Source organism: Syngnathus floridae, chromosome 7, assembly GCF_059516105.1.
Source record: "Syngnathus floridae isolate MCC-2025c chromosome 7, RoL_Sflo_1.0, whole genome shotgun sequence".
In the NCBI taxonomy this organism is placed as follows: domain Eukaryota; kingdom Metazoa; phylum Chordata; class Actinopteri; order Syngnathiformes; family Syngnathidae; genus Syngnathus; species Syngnathus floridae.
In genome coordinates, this window is record NC_142419.1 from 2,127,320 (window position 1) to 2,144,937 (window position 17,618).

Genomic DNA, 17,618 nt, shown 5'->3' on the forward strand with positions numbered 1-17,618 from the left:
AACCTCTTGTTTAGTTCCAGAAATGCTCGCTCTGCCTGGTCTGTCCATCTGTATGGGGAGGCGGGGCTGGTAAGAGCGTGAGTGGTGCCGCCATGGTGCTGTAGTTGCGGATGAAGCAGCGGTAGAAGTTCGCAAATCCCAAGAATTGTTGTAGCCGCTTGCGTGTCTTGGGAACTGGCCAAGACGTGACTGCTTTCACCTTTTCGGGGTCCATCTCTATGGAGAAACTTGACAGAGGAAGTGTGGAATTCGCATTTCTCTGCCTTTACGTACAGGGAGTTCTCAAGGAAACAGCGCAGCACTGCCCGGACATGTTTAATGTATTCGGAGAGTGATCGGGAGAAGATGAGGTAAGCGAACACGAACTTGTTTAACATGTCTCGCAGGACGTCATTAATTAGGGATTGGAAAACTGTTGGAGCATTGGTGAGCCCAAACGGAACCACCAGGTATTCATAGTGCCCACTCGGGGTGTTGAAGGCTTCCACTAGTCTCCCTCCCCGATGCGTATCAGGTGATCAGCGTTGCGAAGGTCCAGCTTTGTGAATATGGTGGCGCCTTGCAGGCTCTCAAAGGCGGAGGAGAGGAGAGGCAGGCGATAGCGGTTCTTTACGGTGATCTCGTTGATCCCCCGTTAATCAATGCATGGGCGAAGCATCCCATCCTTCTTCCCCACGAAGAAAAGTCCAGCTCCTGCGGGCAAGGAGGATGGCTGAATGATACCAGCAGCAGGAGAGTCCTAGATGTACTCCTCCATGGCCTTGCGCTCACAAACAGAAAAGGAGTGTATGCGACCCTTGTAGGTGGCGGGCCGAAGCTCGCTAGAGGCTTTCGTTAGTGAAATGATTGATCTGGTTGTAGGGAGGATGTGATATTTTAATATGACCGACACAGATTTTATATTAACACATTTCTAATTGTTGGGAGCTGTTTTTTGGTCATCGTTTTATGAAAATCAATGTTTGATTGCGAAACGCAACAGGCACTGCTGCAAAGGGGTCAAAACTCGTAACGTCATGTGACTTGATGTCTCCCAATGGCATTCCTCCAACTCAGGAACTAGGAAGTAAATATTGTCTCCGCTCTATTGACAACAATGGACTTTGATTGCACTTGGTAAGTTCTTATTTAACATAAATTCATATTGAAAATGGCTAAGGATAGCCTCGGGGCTAAGAACGTGCAGTGTGAAAAGCCCTAAAATTTGATAGGATGTTAGGAGTCATCAGCAGTTTATTTGCAGTCAATTTTGGCTTCAGAGATTACACATGGCTAATTTACGTTACAGAGAGTAGCTATAGTAACTCCTGGTTTTGCCTTACTGTCTTTCTCAGATAGTTATGTAACATAAACCTTAGTCAAACAACCCTAACCCAATGCTAATAGTTGTTTCACACTTTGTAGTCGTGTCATCGGATTTGCGGCCGCATGTTTTGGACACTCGGGTGAAGAGAGGGGCGGAGCTGTCAACTGATCACCACCTGGTGGTGGGTTGGCTCCGATGGTGGGGGAAGATGCCGGTCCGACCTGGCAGACCCAAACGCTCTGTGAGGGTCTGCTGGGAACGTCTGGCAGAATCTCCTGTCAGGAAGAGCTTCAACTCCCGCTTTTCCCACGTCCCGGGGGAGGCGGGGGACATTGAGTCTGAGTGGACCATGTTCTGCGCCTCCATTGTTGAGGCGGCCGACCGGAGCTGTGGCCGTAAGGTCGTTGGTGCCTGTCGTGGTGGCAATCCCCGAACCCGCTGGTGGACACCGGTGGTAAGGGATGCCGTCAAGCTGAAGAAGGAGTCCTATCGGGCCGTTTTGGCCTGCGGGACTCCGGAGGCAGCTGACAGGTACCGGATGGCCAAGCGGAACGCGGCTTCGGCGGTTGCTGAGGCAAAAACCCGGGCGTGGGAGGAGTTTGGTGAGTCCATGGAGAATGACTTTCGGACGGCTTTGAGGAAATTCTGGTCCACCATCCGGCATCTCAGGAGGGGGAAGCAGTGCAACGTCAACACTGTTTACAGTGGGGATGGCGTGCTGCTGACCTCGACTCGGGGCGTCGTGAGTCGGTGGGGAGAATACTTCGAAGACCTCCTCAATTCCACCTACACGCCTTCCATTGAGGAAGCAGGGCCTGGAGACTCTGAGGCGGGATTCTCCAATCTCTGGGGTCGAAGTCACTAAGGTAGTTAAAAAACTCCTCGGTGGCAAGGCCCCAGGGGTGGATGAGATCCGCCCGGAGTTCTTAAAGGCTCTGGATGTTGTGGGGCTGTCATGGCTGACACGCCTCTACAACGTTGCGTGGACATCGGGGACAGTGCCTCTGGATTAGCAGACTGGGGTGGTGGTTCCCCTCTTTAAGAAGGGGGACCGGAGGGTGTGTTCCAATTACAGGGGAATCACACTCCTCAGCCTCCCTGGTAAGGTCTATTCAGGGGTGCTGGAGAGGAGGGTCCGTCGGGGGGTCGAACCTCGGATTCAGGAGGAGCAGTGTGGCTTTCGTCCTGGCCGTGGAACAGTGGACCAGCTCTACGCCCTCGGCAGGATCCTCGAGGGTGCATGGGAGTTCGCCCAACCAGTCCACATGTGTTTTGTGGACTTGGAGAAGGCGTTCGACCGTGTCCCTCGGGAGGTTCTGTGGAGGGTGCTTCGGGAGTACGGGGTGCCGAGCCAACTGATAAGGGCGGTTCGGTCCCTGTATCACCGATGCCAGAGTCTGGTCCGCATTTCCGGCAGTAAGTTGGATTCGTTCCCAGTGAGGGTTGGACTCCGCCAAGGCTGCCCTTTTTTCACCGATTCTGTTCATAATTTTTATGGACAGAATTTCTAGGCGCAGCCGAGGCGTTGAGGGGGTCCGGTTTGGGGACCTCAGCATCGCGTCTCTGCTTTTTGCAGATGACGTGGTGCTGTTGGCTTCTTCAGGCTGTGATCTCCAGCTCTCGCTGGAACGGTTCGCAGCCGAGTGTGAAGCGGTCGGGATGAGGGTCAGCACCTCCAAATCCGAGTCCATGGTCCTCGATCGGAAAAGGGTGGAATGCCCTCTCCGGATCGGGGATGAGATCCTGCCCCAAGTGGAGGAGTTCAAGTATCTTGGAGTCTTGTTCACGAGTGAGGGGAGGATGGAGCGTGAGATCGACAGGCGGATCGGTGCAGCGTCGGCAGTAATGCGGACCCTGTACCGGTCCGTTGTGGTGAAGAGAGAGCTGAGCCAAAAGGCAAAGCTCTCAATTTACCGGTCGATTTACGCTCCTACCCTCACCTATGGTCACGAGCTATGGGTCGTGACCGAAAGAACGAGATCTCGGATACAAGCGGCCGAAATGAGTTTTCTCCGCAGGATGTCCGGGCTCTCCCTTAGAGATGGGGTGAGAAGCGCGGTCATCCGGGAGAGACTCGGAGTAGAGTCGCTACTCCTCCACGTTGAGAGGAGCCAGATGAGGTGGCTCGGGCATCTTATCAGGATGCCTCCTGGATGCCTCCCTGGGGAGGTGTTCCGGGCATGTCCCACCGGTAAGAGACCCCGGGGACGACCCAGGACGCGCTGGAGAGACTATGTCTCTCAGCTGGCCTGGGAACGCCTTGGGATCCCCCGGGATGAGCTGGATGAAGTGGCTGGGGAGAGGGAAGTCTGGGAGTCCCTCCTAAAGCTGCTGCCCCCGCGACCCGACCCCGGATAAGCGGAAGAAGATGGATGGATGGATGGATGGAAGTATAAAGTGCAAAGTCAAAGTCAAAAGTCAAAGTCAGCTTTATTGTCAATTTCTCCACATGCCAAAGACACACAAAGAAACCGAAATTTCGTTCCCCCCTATCCCACGGTGACAAGACATGGCTCACAACAGACAAACAAGTAAACAAGTATAACAAAAGCGTGCTGAATAAATAATGAATAAATAACACAACAATAAATAAATAAATAAATAAGAGGAGCAGGAAAAAAAAAAAAAAAAGGAGCAAGTGCGCGTACAGCAGACATTCCCGAAAATAGCGCAACAGTGCCGCACGCTACGCAGAAGGGGGTAGCGAGTTCAGGGCCCTAACAGCCTGGAGAAAGAAGCTGTTGGCGAGTCTGGTGGTGCGGGAGCGCAGGCTCCTGTACCTCTTCCCAGAGGGCAGAAGGTCAAACAAAGAGTGAGCCGGGTGACTCACATCTCTGGCAATCGAGGTTGCCTTGCGGGCGAGATGGGAGGTGTAAATGTCCTTCAGGGAGGGGAGCGAAGCACCAATAATCTTACCAGCCGTATGTGTGATAAGTATGTAACAGTGCAAGGAGACAAAACAGTATTTAAAAAGTGTGCAGAGGAATGCTAAACCAGGTTGCGTACTTTTAAATTTACATGGATTGTAAAAGTTCAGCAAAGTTGGCAGTGCAAGATAGTGGTTCGTAGTGTCATAATGTTCAGTTCTGTGTATGTGTGATGCAGAGTTCAGTTTAGAGTTCAGCAGTTCAAATGTTCAACAGTCTAATGACAGCAGGGAAAAAGCTATTGCAGAACCTGGCGGACCTGCAGTGGATGTTGTGAAACCTCTTCCCAGAGGGCAGCAGGGAGAACAGTCCATGGTGGGGGTGTGATGGGTCACTGATGATGTTACGGGCTCGGGACACGCAGCGCTGGGATGAAATGTCCTGAATGGAGGGACGAGGAGCCCCGATGATCCTCTCTGCTGTCCTCACCACTCTCCTCACGTTCTTCCAATCGGAGGCGCTGCAGTCTCCACACCACACAGAGAGACAGCTTGTCAGAATGCTCTCTATGGTGCTTCTGTAGAACGTCCTCAAGATGGGTGGGGGCAGGTGGGCTCTCCTCATCCTCCGCATGAAGTACAAGCGTTTCTGTGCCCTCTTGACCAGTACCGTGGTGTTCACAGTCCAGGTGAGGTCGTCTGTGATGTGGACCCCCAGGAATTTGGTGCTGCTGACCACCTCCACAGCTGAGCTGTTGATGATCAGTGGAGCGTGGTGAGGCTGTTTTTTCCTGAAGTCGACGATGATCTCCTTCGTCTTCCCCACATTCAGGATCAGGCTGTTGTCTCTGTACCAGCCCACCAGCTGCTCCACCTCCTCTCTGTAGTCCAGGTCGTTGTTGTCTCTGATGAGGCCCACCACCGTTGTGTCATCTGCGAACTTCACGATGTGATTGGTGGTGAACCTGGGTACACAGTCGTGTGTCATCAGGGTGAACAGCAGAGGGCTCAGGACACAGCCCTGAGGGAAGCCTGTGCTGAGGGTGATGACATCGAAGGTGTTCTGTCCGACCCGGACTGACTGAGGTCTGTTGGTGAGGAAGTCTAGCAGCCAGTTGCGAAGGGGGGTGCTGAAGCCCAGGTGTTCCAGTTTTCCTACCAGATGCTGTGGGATGATGGTGTTAAACGCTGAACTGAAGTCCAGGAACAGCATCCGCACATGGGTGTTCTTCTCCTCCAGGTGAGCCAGGCTCAGGTGAAGAGCGGAGGAGATGGCATCCTCAGTAGAGCGGTTCTGCCGGTAGGCAAACTGGAACGGGTCGAATGTTGGGGGGACTCTGGAGACAATGTGTTCTTTAAGGAGCCTTTCGAAGTACTTCATCATGATCGGAGTCAGTGCAACAGGCCGGTAATCATTAAATGAGGTGAGTTGAGGTTTCTTCGGCACCGGAATGATGGAGGCAGTCTTACTGCACGCTGGCACTGTGGCTTGGCCCAGCGAAGTGTTAAAAATGTCTGTGATGACCCCAGCCAGCTGACTTGCACATTCCCTGAACACCCGCCCAGGTATGTTGTCAAGGCCTGGGGCCTTACGTGGGTTGACTCTCCTCAGAGTCTTCAACACATCGGCAGAGTCAAGGCAGAGTGCCTCCTCTTCCTGATGGGGAACAGTTTTAACTGCTGGAGTGCTGTTTAGTGCCTCGAACCTCCCAAAGAAGTTATTTAGTCCATTTAGGAAGACAGCATCAACTTCACCCACCGGGGGGGAGGGTGAGTTGTAGTCTGTAATCGCCCGTGTGCCTTGCCACATACTCCTGGTGTTGTTGGCGTCGTGGAAAATATCCTGAATTTTCCGACTGTGGCTCCGCTTCGCTAACCGGTTCAAGTTGGCTCTCGCTGTCCTCAGTGCCTCCTTGTCACCAGACTTGAAGGCTGAGTTCTGTGCTCGTAGCGTTTGACGTACCTCCTCATTCATCCAGGGTCGTTGGTTGGCCCGGGTGATGATGTTCTTAGTGGTGCTGACGTCCTCGGTGCATTTGTTGATCTCGGCTGACACAGTCATGGCGTACTCATCAATGTTGATCTGGTTGTCATATGTTGCTGCTGATTTGAACATGTCCCAGTCAGAGCACTCAAAGCAGTCCTGGAGTGCCTCCATGGCCCCCTCAGACCACACCCTCACCTGCTTCACTGTGGGTTTTGCTCTGATCAGCAGGGGCCTGTATGCAGGGATTAGCATAACAGATAGGTGGTCTGAAGAGCTGAGGTGGGGGCGGGGGGCTGCTCTGAATGCATCTTTTATATTGGTGTAAACCAAGTCTAGAGTGTTCTCTCCCCGAGTTGGAAAATCCACGTGTTGGTAAAAATGAGGGAGAATCATCTTCATATTAGCCTGGTTAAAGTCCCCAGCAATGATGAAAACACCCTCTGTGTGCGTGGATTGCAGCTCACCGATTCTCCGATAGAGAACGCTCATGGCCTCTTTAGTATTAGCGCTGGGAGGCACATACACAGCAGTGATGCTAATAACAGTAAACTCCCTGGGCAGGTAGAAGGGTTTGCAGTTAACAGTCAAAAGCTCGATGTCCGAAGAGCAGAAGCTGGCGACAGATCTAGCATTTTTTACACCAGTTGTTGTTGATGTAAACACACACCCCCTCGGGATTTACCGCTTAGTTCGCCGTTTCTGTCGGCGCGGAATGTAGCGAGCCCCTCCAGGCTAACGACGTTGTCCGGTATTGATGAGTTCAGCCATGTCTCCGTCAGGATGAGAGCGCAGCAGTTTCTAAACTCCCTCTTTGAAGAGAGTTCCAGTTGTAGATGGTCTATTTTGTTATCCAGTGAGCGGACGTTGGAGAGGAAGATGGATGGAAGCGGCGGTTTGTAGGGGTTAGCTTTTAGCTTCGCCGTTAGCCCACCTCGACAGCCGCGCTGGGTGGGTTGTTACACTAGCATGTTGTGTCATGTATATTGGTAACACAATAACAACATTACCATTTGTAATTAACAATGTACAGACAGTCCAAACACACACACACGTCTGCACAAGGTAGGTGTTTCACAGAAGTGCTTGTATCCTCTGTGATACTGTATGTTCCCTGTGCTCTTGTCTTCATCATTTTTCTCTCTCAGTTACGTGTGCCTCTGGGTCTTCTACATTTGAAAGGGAAATACAGTGGGATGGGCGGTTAAGATAGAGGGATAATGTGATGACTAACTTTATGTATTGTAGTAGCAATGCTCTAAAATGTATTGGTTGTTTTTCTGTTTCCCCAGATGCTCAACCTTGGACGACACTACAGATATCTTCTAGGCCTAATCTAATCTAACCTAGCCTGAGCGGTGTATCGTAATCTTGCAAGATCAAAGATTGCGCTGGACACCCCTGCACTGTAGTTACACATCACAAAATAAACATTCTGTTGATTCGTGTCTATTCCAGACTAGATCTGACTTTGACTCATACATGATGTGCCCATGTTACAGGATTAAGATGCTGTGTCCATGTTACAGGATTAATACACCTCTCACACCCATATTCATAGCTTTCTCCTTAAGAGAAAAACCAGGGCAAATTTCATGGACAGTCCAGTAAAATACAATACAGTAACCATGTGTCATATGTTTAAAGTAAAGTGCATCTTGAAAGACTCCTATCATCCCAACCACAGACTGTTTACTCTTCTTCCTTCTAGGAAGCGATACCAGACTCTTCGGGTCAAGACGAGTAGAAAAGCTTTTTCCCCTCTGCTATCATCGCCCTAAACTCTGCAGCACAACACCCCTGTCACCCCCCTGAACTCTTCTCATTCTGAACCCTGCAGCACAACAACCCCACCACAACAACACCTGTATTACCTGCATATACTGTCCATATCTGCATATGATTGCTGCATTCCTATCCTATATATTTATTCATCACTCTTACTCTGCTTGTACATATCTGTTCATATACTGACACTATGTTGCATATTTATAACCCTATATTTATAATTAGCATTCTAGTATCGCCTGCAAATATTTGTTCTACTGCACCTTATTGTAAATACTTAGCTAGTCATATCCGTACTCGTCCCTCATGTATATTATCCAGCATAGTATAACTCACCTCATATTTACCTGATTGCACTGTACCTACTGCTCAGTATTACTTTTTAATCTGCACTTTACTGCTTTTTGCACTTCTGGGTGGATGTAAAAGTTCTTTTCGCTGTACTGTACTTGTGCTGTGCATTAACAATAAATTTGAAAAAAGGAATACAGTGGAAATTATAGCCCAGACAGATTAGGAAGTCCTGTATTTCTAGTGATCCAGAAAGTAAGAACGTCTCTGGGCAATAGCCTGTAGTCCATCGTGCCACCACCATAGTAGACTATGGCTGGCCTGTGCGAATGACTGCCAGTGGTCCTTCCGGATTGATCCAGAACGCTCAGGCAGATAATAGTCAACATAGGCCAAAAGACCATAGGCAAGCGTCTGTAATAATACACGTTGAAAAGTGCACAAAGTACAGAGACGGGCAATAGGAGACCGGCCGAGTCCCTCCTCGGCCGGTCTCCTATTGCCCGTGGCACCGTCAGCTGATAGGACAAATGCCGCGTTGGGGGTGTACGCTGTACTAGATTGATCCGCTTCTGCCAGTCCAGCCAAGAGTCTTCGAGATGATTGGCCTCGAGTCCAAAAAAACGATCCAAGTATGCAGTCCAAAATCGGCGGAATGGAGCTAAGCATGTGGTGGTGTCAAATCCTCAAACAGGGATCCAATGTTGGCTGTTACCATTGAGCAAGAGGACAATGACAAATGTAGTCATTTATCAGATCCATACATGAGCCACCATTGAGACAAGGCTGTGACCAGCAATCATTCACATTCTCGTCACATCTCCTTCCTCCAGATGAGATTTAGGATTGGAATTAAATAAAGTTATTACTGCCAAATTGAAAGATCCTCTCACTTCAGCCTCTGCTTATATTTCAGACTCCTGAGAAGGGAGGTCATTGACACATCCCCAGGCTATGCTCCAGTACCAGTCAAATGTTTGGAAACACTTTTGGATAACAGCTTCCAATTCTAATTTCATCATTTTATCAAGTACGTACAATAATAAGTTGTCGAAGGAAAATAATAAGAGTGCTTCAAGTAACATTTAGGTTTTCAACTGCAGTTTGTCTATCTGATCACTGACACATAACTAAACAAAAATCTGATGTGACGTCATGTCATGGCACTCTACTACGTAGTAAATAAATAGATAAATATATGAATAAATAAATATTAGACTGACTATTGAGATTACGGCAGTGATCAACACCAAGAAAACCAAGGAGCTCATCGTTGACTTCAGGAAGACTGAGGCTGACACGCACACCCCCATCCATATCAACGGGGAGGAGGTCAAGCGGGTCGCCAGCTTCAAATTCCTGGGTGTCCAGATCTCCGATGACCTCTCCTTGTTCCTCAACACCTCGTCACTGGTCAGTAAGGCCCACAAGCGTCTCTTCTTTTTGAGGAGACTGAGGAAAGCCCATCTATCTCTTCGAATCCTGGTGAACTTCTACCGGTGTACCATCGAGAGTATCCTCACCAACGGCATCACGGTCTGGTACGGCAACTGCACAACCACGGACCGGAAGTCACTGCAGAGGGTGGTGAAGATGGCCCAACGCATCATAGGCCCATCACTCCCTACCATCGAGTCGATTTACCAAAAACGGTGCCTGAAGAAGGCACGCAGCATCATCAAAGCTTTTTCCCCTCTGCCGTCATCGCCCTAAACTCCGCAGCTCAACACCCCTGTCATCCCCCTGAACTCTTATCATTCTGAACCCTGCAGCACAATAACCCCACCACAACACCTGTATTACCTGCATATACTGTCCATATCTGCATATAATTCTATATAATCTATATATGTATTCATCACTCTTACTCCGCTTGTACATATCTGTTCATATCTGGTTATACTGACACTATATATATTTATAACCCTATATTTATAATTAGCATTCTAGAACCGCCTGTAAAGTTTTTCTTTCTACTGCACCTTATTGTAAATAATTAGCCAGTCATATCCGCACTCGTCCCTCTTGTATATTATCCCGCATAGTATAACTCGCCTCATATTTACCTGATTGCACTGTACCTACTGCTCAGTATTCTTTTTACTCTGCAATTTACTGCTTTTTGCCCTTCTGGTTGGATGTCAAAGTTCTTTTTGCTGTACTGTACTTGTGCTGTACATTGACAATAAATTTGAACCTAATCTAATTTGGTATGAACCTTTTGCGGTCTTTGTTATTTTTTCCTTCCTCTTGCAGGCAGCCTCTATGTTCCGTGTGTTTGCAAATTGCACGTAGCATTCTCTGTGGCAACTTGCATTAGCTAGCACATTTGGAATCGGGCTGTTAACTGTTAAGTTGAATGTTTTAACAGCAAATTGCGCTATTGCACTCTCTGGGACATCTAAATTAGCCCACTGCAATGTACAATTAATACATTTGACCCAACTTGTCTCTGAAAATGGAATTATTTTAGTGGGCTCTTCTCATGAATGGCACACATGCATGCAGCACCCCACTTCAATCTTTCCCACTGTAAATACCTAAATGAATAAATACGCCACTTAGTAACGTTACAAGCACTAACGTTAATATCACGTTAACGTTAGCCATCTAGGTTAATTGCAAGCAAGCTCGGTAACGTCAGTATGGCTCAATCGTTTGCGAAATACAAAAGGAAATATGCCAGGGTTCAACTATCTTAGTGAAATTTAATGAAAACACTACACAAGTTGGATCATAGTCTTGAAAGTTTTATTAGAATTGTATTTACGGTCTTCCGATGCAATGCAGACAGCATGCAGGTCCATCTTGTTTACATTTTTTTTGGGGGGGGTCCTCAATCCCCGTATGCGAATTGTCATTGGTTTATCAGATACAGGTGTCCAACGATATGCATGAGAAAATGTTTAATTAAAATATAAGATTGTGAAAAAGGATGACCAAAAATTAGCTCCCAACAAATTGTTTTTGTCATAACCAAAAACGTGCAACATATTCGTACTTAGGGACACCTAAGGACCCAGAAAATATGCACCTTTTTAGAAACAAAAATGTGGGCAGATCCGGGTTAATATGATAACTAGATATCACACACAAAGAATTGTGTACTCCCTCAATGCAAATCAATCAAGTTCACTTAAATCGCGTTCGGCCCGCCGTCTATTGGGAGGTGCAGGTCGATTGCGCAATCGTACGATCGGTGTCGGGAAAAAGAAGTCGCCTTGGCTTTGCTGAAAATGTCTTTGAGTGCTAGGTATTGCACTGGAATGTTGGAAACGTCGGGGTTTGAGCCGGGAGTGGATCTTTAGAGCGGGCTGGCTGCTGCTTTTAGGCATAGGCGATGGCAACGTTCGCGCCACTGCCGAACAACTCCCACCTCCCAGTCCAGCACCGGGTTGCGCTGCCGCAGCCAGGGATGCCCCAGAATGAGCCGCTGCTCTGGGAGGGACAGAAGGAAAAACTGAATAGTTTCATGGTGATGACCAGTTCCGTGATGGATGTCACCTCGCCGATCAGTCGCCCGTCAATGGCATGAGCGGGGATGGAAGGGCTCAGGGGCAGCACCTTGATCCCCCACTGACGGGCCAACCATGATGTCCCCTTCCGCCCCGGAATCCACCAAGGCCGCCACGTTGCGGCCGCCCGCCGCAAGCTGGATGCGTGCCTGTAGCCTGAAGGAACTGGGATTGTAGCTGGGAGAGCTGGTGCTAGTCAAGCTCACGCGGATCCCCTGACGCCACATGAGCTCTTGCCTTTTAACGGACACCTCACTGCCCGATGGCCTCCCTCCCCACAGTACAGGCACAGTCCTTGCTTGAGCCGTCGACGGTGTTCCTCCGCGGGAGAGCGGGCTCGCCCCAACGGCATCGGTTCGGCGGGTAGGGCGGTTGATGGAACCCGAACAAGTGGAGGAGGGTGGCTACACGGGCTTCGCGGTGCTCTTCGCTCCCGCTCGCGTCACCGAGTTCGGTCCACTCGGGCCGCCAAGTCCATTGCCCCTTCCAAGGTTCGAGGACGCTCATAGGACACCAGTTCGTCCTTCATATATAATCGTCGAGCTCGTGGAGGAAGGTGCTCACAACAGCCGGTGTGTTCCATTGGCTGCTGCCAGCCAATGTCTGGAACTTGAGCGCATAGTCCGCCACTGATCGGCTACCCTGTTGCAACGTAGCCAGCTCCTCGGCGGCGTCTTCTGTCAAATGGCCATAGGAGCTCGCTCGCAAAGGCGTCGAACGAATCACAAGCCAGGGCTCTTCGCTCATACTCGGCCATTCCCCAAAGTCGTGCCTCGCTCGTGAGGTGAGTCAGGACTAACCCTACTTTAGCTGGCTCGGTCGCGAACGTGACGTGCTGGAGACCGAACATGATGCGACAGTTGGTCACGAACGCCCTGACATGTTTTGGATCTCCATTTAATTTTTCTATATTGCCGAGACAAGGCTCCGGAACATCCACGAGCCTCAGGGGCTCGGTGACGGGTGGACGTGGAGGAGGATGCAGTAACAGCCGGTGGAGCGTGACTGGGTGGCTGGCTTATTGACATGCTGCGGAGGGTGCCAAGTACCTGAGCCATCTCCAGCCGCTGCTGATTAAGCTGTTGCTGCTGTTGCTGCAGCTGGCGCTGCTGTTGCTGGCCCGCCTTGATCAAGGTTCGGCTGTCCGCTGAGAGGCTACTGACTGCTGTCTCGGTCCGCTCCAGTCGGAACAATGCATTTGGTCCAACCAATTGTGTTGGTCAGCTTGTACAGTGAGAGATCAGACAGTACAGCCAAATGCAGGGTGAAGCAGACTTTATTGCTGAGGGGAAGGGGAACGGTGGAGAGCTGGAGCGGCGAACGAGTGAGGCTGCGCTCGTCGGGGGTGGGTAGTCTGATGGGAAGCCAGGGGAGGGAGCGGGCGGCTGGGCTTCTCGTGGGCATGAACTGGATGCGGGCGGGTGGTCTCTAAGGAGAGCAACTGTGGACTGACAAGGTAGAACCATACAGACAGGACAAGGACCGAATCGTAATGAAACGGGAAGTCAAGTTTACGAGGACCGGTGTGCACAAGGACATCACGAGACAAGCTGACAAGGGTTGCAGCGCTGGCCGCGCTGATATAACGCTCCCAATGAGCCCGCGACAGGTGATAGTGATCCTGGTGATTGCGGGGCGTGGCTGAGAGACACCGGCGCATGACAATAACACGTAATAAAATAAATCCCCTCACAATATTTATGAACATCTTGTAAACAAGCACTGCAGTCAAGCTACAAAGTAAGCTAATGCTAGCGAGAAGCTAACAAATACATTTACATTATTGTGTTCCCCAAGAATAATACAGCACCTTCGATTCAATTCATCTGCTACAACTACTCAAAATACACCCACAAGAAGTAAAAACATGGAGCGCACAGCTCCAAAATCAGCAGAAAGACTAACGCTAATGGTATGAAAACGAGTGCATAGACAAAGTGAAATACAGTTAATTATTTTTGTGTCATCTCAAGCTTACCGCTTTACAGTGTCCGTCGTTTCCATAGATTGAACTGAACCATCAACGAAACGAAGTCTTCGGCGAATTTTTCTCTATACTGACAAAATAATTCTGAAACACTCCTTGAACAAGCAGGACTTTGCCCACAGACGTGGGAACACTGCTTGAAAAATGAAGTTTAACCAGGCACTTGGTGCAATGATTTGTGTGGATTGATGCATCCAACAACGGAACATTTTAATCTCTCCACTTCGACATCCTTGAGTTTTGTGAACTACAAAAGTCTCTCAGAGTAATAAACATAGCGGATTCGTAAAAAACATGGTGGTTTCGCAAATCCGCCATGTTTATTACTCGGATTTCCATTTGGCAACCCCCATTACCTTGTTTGGTTTGTCCCGCCCCAACGTATGTGATGTAATAGATAATCTGAACGGAGTAAAAAAATAGCCCCCCCAAACAAATCATAGAAGTATCTCTGCAGCACCTGGAGGGATGGATTATACTTTTCTACACTCCTGGAGACTCCAAATACGCAAGAAAATTATTTTAAAAGCAAAAAAAAGTCAATTTTCCATGATGTGTCCTTTAAAAGGCTGCGATGAATTTCGCTGCTCATCAAGAATCCACAAGTGGATGTTGCACGAAATAGGTTGGGGAGAGGAACAAACAAATGGCCGTAAATAAAAACATGTCTTACCCTATGTTTTGTAAAACAGTGGTTTCGCCAAATGACAAGCAATATTTTCCAAAGAAAGCACCACTTCAAAATGCTCTCGTCTTGGGGACATTCTACAAACATTGGAGATGCATAGAGGTGCATAGAGATGGAGGTGCATAGCTGGGCCTTTTTTTTGATTGATTGTTTTTGTGATGTCATGTGAGATGGCTTGGTCCTATGTGTGGCATACACTTGCTAGCTCACATGCTATATATCAGAGCTGTCTCCGCTTTCGGATGATGACCAACCCTCTGAGAATTGTAATATCCTGTTCTTGTAAAACACCTACAACAGACTGCTAAGCGGAATAGTGATTGGCCTTAAATGTATTGGCGAGATGAAAAATAAATCCGTAAATTTACTGACTTTACTGAAAGTAATGCCAAAGTAGTACGAAAATGATTGAGTTGTAAGTCAAATAGGCCAACTGTATCACAGAAGGTAACACTATCACACAACCAAATGAGTGTGCATAAACTGTTATGACAGCAGAGATACACAAAAACTTCAGGTTGTAATGCAAAGCCCGCTTTGTAAAAGAGTGTGATGGATGTTGGTGGCATCTCACATTTTTAGCTTCCATTAGGTCCTTGCAGAGGTCATTCCGGTTTGCGAGAGGTGCCACATCTGGGTTGACACATGTATAATCTCTGCTGGATAATATGGTCATTGGAGCAGTGGAGTATCCAGTACGCTTCATCTCATGAACAATTTGAGTTATTTGTTTATGAGTACGTGTGCCCAAAAAAATCTTAGGGACCTTCCTTTTTCCATCTTTATTCTTTGCACTATCCTTGGCTGATGCACATGGGCACTGGAAGCATGATTCAGGGGACTACAAATAGAGAAAAAAATAAAAAGATGGATTAGACAACAGAAAGACAGACTTCATGGGTCCTCACACCGTATATAAAAAACATTGTAAAACCAAAACATGTCAAAAGATTATCATTGATTGATTGATTGATTGATTGAGTTACCGCAGTGATTTTCACCTTTTTTGAGCCGCGGCACATTTTTTACATTTACAAAATCCTGGGGCACACCACCAACATAAATTACACAAAATGACACTAACACAGTAATACATATAGTTAGTGTGTTTTTTAATGAATTTATACACTCATTTAGTGTGAAAGCTGGGCCTGTTTCGATGAACACAAAATGGATATCCTTGCTCAACAGCTCTAGTCTATGTTTTTAGTTTTTAATCGCAGTCAAGCTTGAGAAGCTCAGCTCACAGATATGTGGTTGAAAACTGGAGCAATGTCAAAATAGCTTTGTTGGCCAGAATGGGGAATTCCTTGGCAACAGATAACCAAAAAATGTCCAAAGGAAGATCAGTAAATTTTAGCTTTAAACTGCAATCTTGTTTCAGTTCAATGAGTTCCTCTTGCTCCTTTAAAGACATGTCCTTTCCAGCAACAGATGTTGAGCTGTATTCATCCCTAACCCAGTCAAGGCATTCTATAAAGGCTGAATGGAAATAAAATGACAATTTCTCCTCAAGAGTTTTCAAATGTGTGCCAATGACCTTGTACATTGTAGCAGTGTTACCATCATGCAGCTTCATGGTGAGTGGGAACATCTCAAGGCTGCCACACTGCACATGTTGTTGCCAGAGCTGCAACTTTATACGGAATCTGTTAATTTTATCAGTGCTTGTAAGCAGATTTTCATTTCTGCCTTGTATCTGTGTGTTAAGTTAATTCAGATGATGTAATATATAGTATATCAGCCAGGTATGCCAACTTTGCACACCACTCATCACTTGCAAGCAGCTTTGAGTAACCGGACCTCTCGTTTGTCAGAGAAACCTTAAGTTCCTCTTGCAGCTCATACACTCGGGCCAGCACTTTGCCGCGCAACAGCCACCGGACCTCCATGTGGAGCAATAAGACTTAATGTTCCGCTCTCATTCCCTCACACAAAGACACAAATAGGCGACATTTCAAAGGTCGCATCTTCACAAAGTTCACTTTGCGCACCACATCATCCAACACAGGAGCTAGATCTGCTGGTACGGTCTTTGCCATGAGGGCCTCACGGTGCAAAAAAACAGTGCATAGCAGTAATATCTGGGGTTTTTTCTTTGACCCTACTTACGAAGCCTTTGCGCATCAAAGACCATGGCTGCTGCCCCATCAGTGCAGACACCTGTGCAGTTTTTCTATGTAAGTCCGCTTTTGTAAAGATATTCCGACGTGACCAGAAATACTTCCTCTCCTGTTGAGGCAGTGCCTTGCAAAATACGTAGGAAGTTTTCTCTAATGGCTTCTCCATCCACAAAACACACGTTGCCCAAGAGCCGACAATGTCCACCAATATCCATTGACTCATCAAGTTGCAAGGCAAATTTCTTACTGATACGTATCTTTTCTAAAACAACAGTTTTGATAACCATAGACATGTCATCAATACGACGGGCAATTGTGTTATCTGAGAGAGGCCCTTTAGCTATCTCTTTGGCTGCGTCAGAACATCTAATTTACAATGGCTTTACAAGCTAGCAGTATTAATGATTCTGCCACACTGTGCGACTTTTTTGATTTAACTACGAGATCATCGAAAAGATAGCTAGCTTTGAGGGCTCTCTCATTTACCTTTGTGGTTTTTCTCCAAAAATTTGCCTGTTTCTCATTGTTTGTACGTAAGCGTACAAAATAGCCCATCAGCTTGTTTTGAACGGAAGGGTGTTTCATTTGGAGATGGCATTTAGGCTTGCTTGGCACCATGGCGCTATTGGACATCTTCTCACCATATACCAAGCACAGCGGACTCGGTGCTGTTGCATCCTAGCTGAAAGTGAATACAAATAGCCTTCCCATAGCACACCTGATGATCTCTCACCTAGTGTGCCGCGGCACACCGGTTGAAAATCACTGGTTTAGTGAACATACACCTGCGCACGCACGCATGCACGCACACATTCATTAGGAGTGGAGGGGATCAAAACCAATCTTGCAAAATGTCATTTCATTTAAATAGATGAATGCCTGTATTTTTTATATTAATGTAAGCTTACTGTATAGTGTATACAAGTGAATGTATGTACATACAGTATATATGTGTCACTCCAAATCATTAAATCCATCGATCGTTCTTTATGTAAACAATGTCGCGTGTGCACCACCGGACTCGTCGTCAGTTGCAGTTCAAATTATTCCACAGGCCCATATAGCGATAT

The 17,618-nt window shown here is 47.8% G+C and overlaps 1 protein-coding gene across 20 annotated transcripts in view; it reads right to left on the reverse strand.

Moving 5' to 3' along the window:
* The window catches only part of brip1 (BRCA1 interacting DNA helicase 1), a 204,647-nt gene that overhangs the window by 154,243 nt on the left and 32,786 nt on the right, over positions 1 to 17,618 (reverse strand). For 19 of the 20 annotated variants that reach the window (XR_015859329.1, XR_015859326.1, XR_015859327.1 and 16 more), the window contains one exon: positions 15,000 to 15,266. The exons of the other annotated variant lie outside the window; for it this stretch is intronic. Coding sequence is in view for 15 of the 19 variants with exons in the window: in XM_088380208.1 (XP_088236334.1) it covers positions 15,000 to 15,266 (267 nt within the window). In the remaining 4 variants the exon portion in view is untranslated. The remainder of the gene's footprint in view (positions 1 to 14,999; positions 15,267 to 17,618) is intronic. 20 annotated transcript variants of the gene reach the window in all.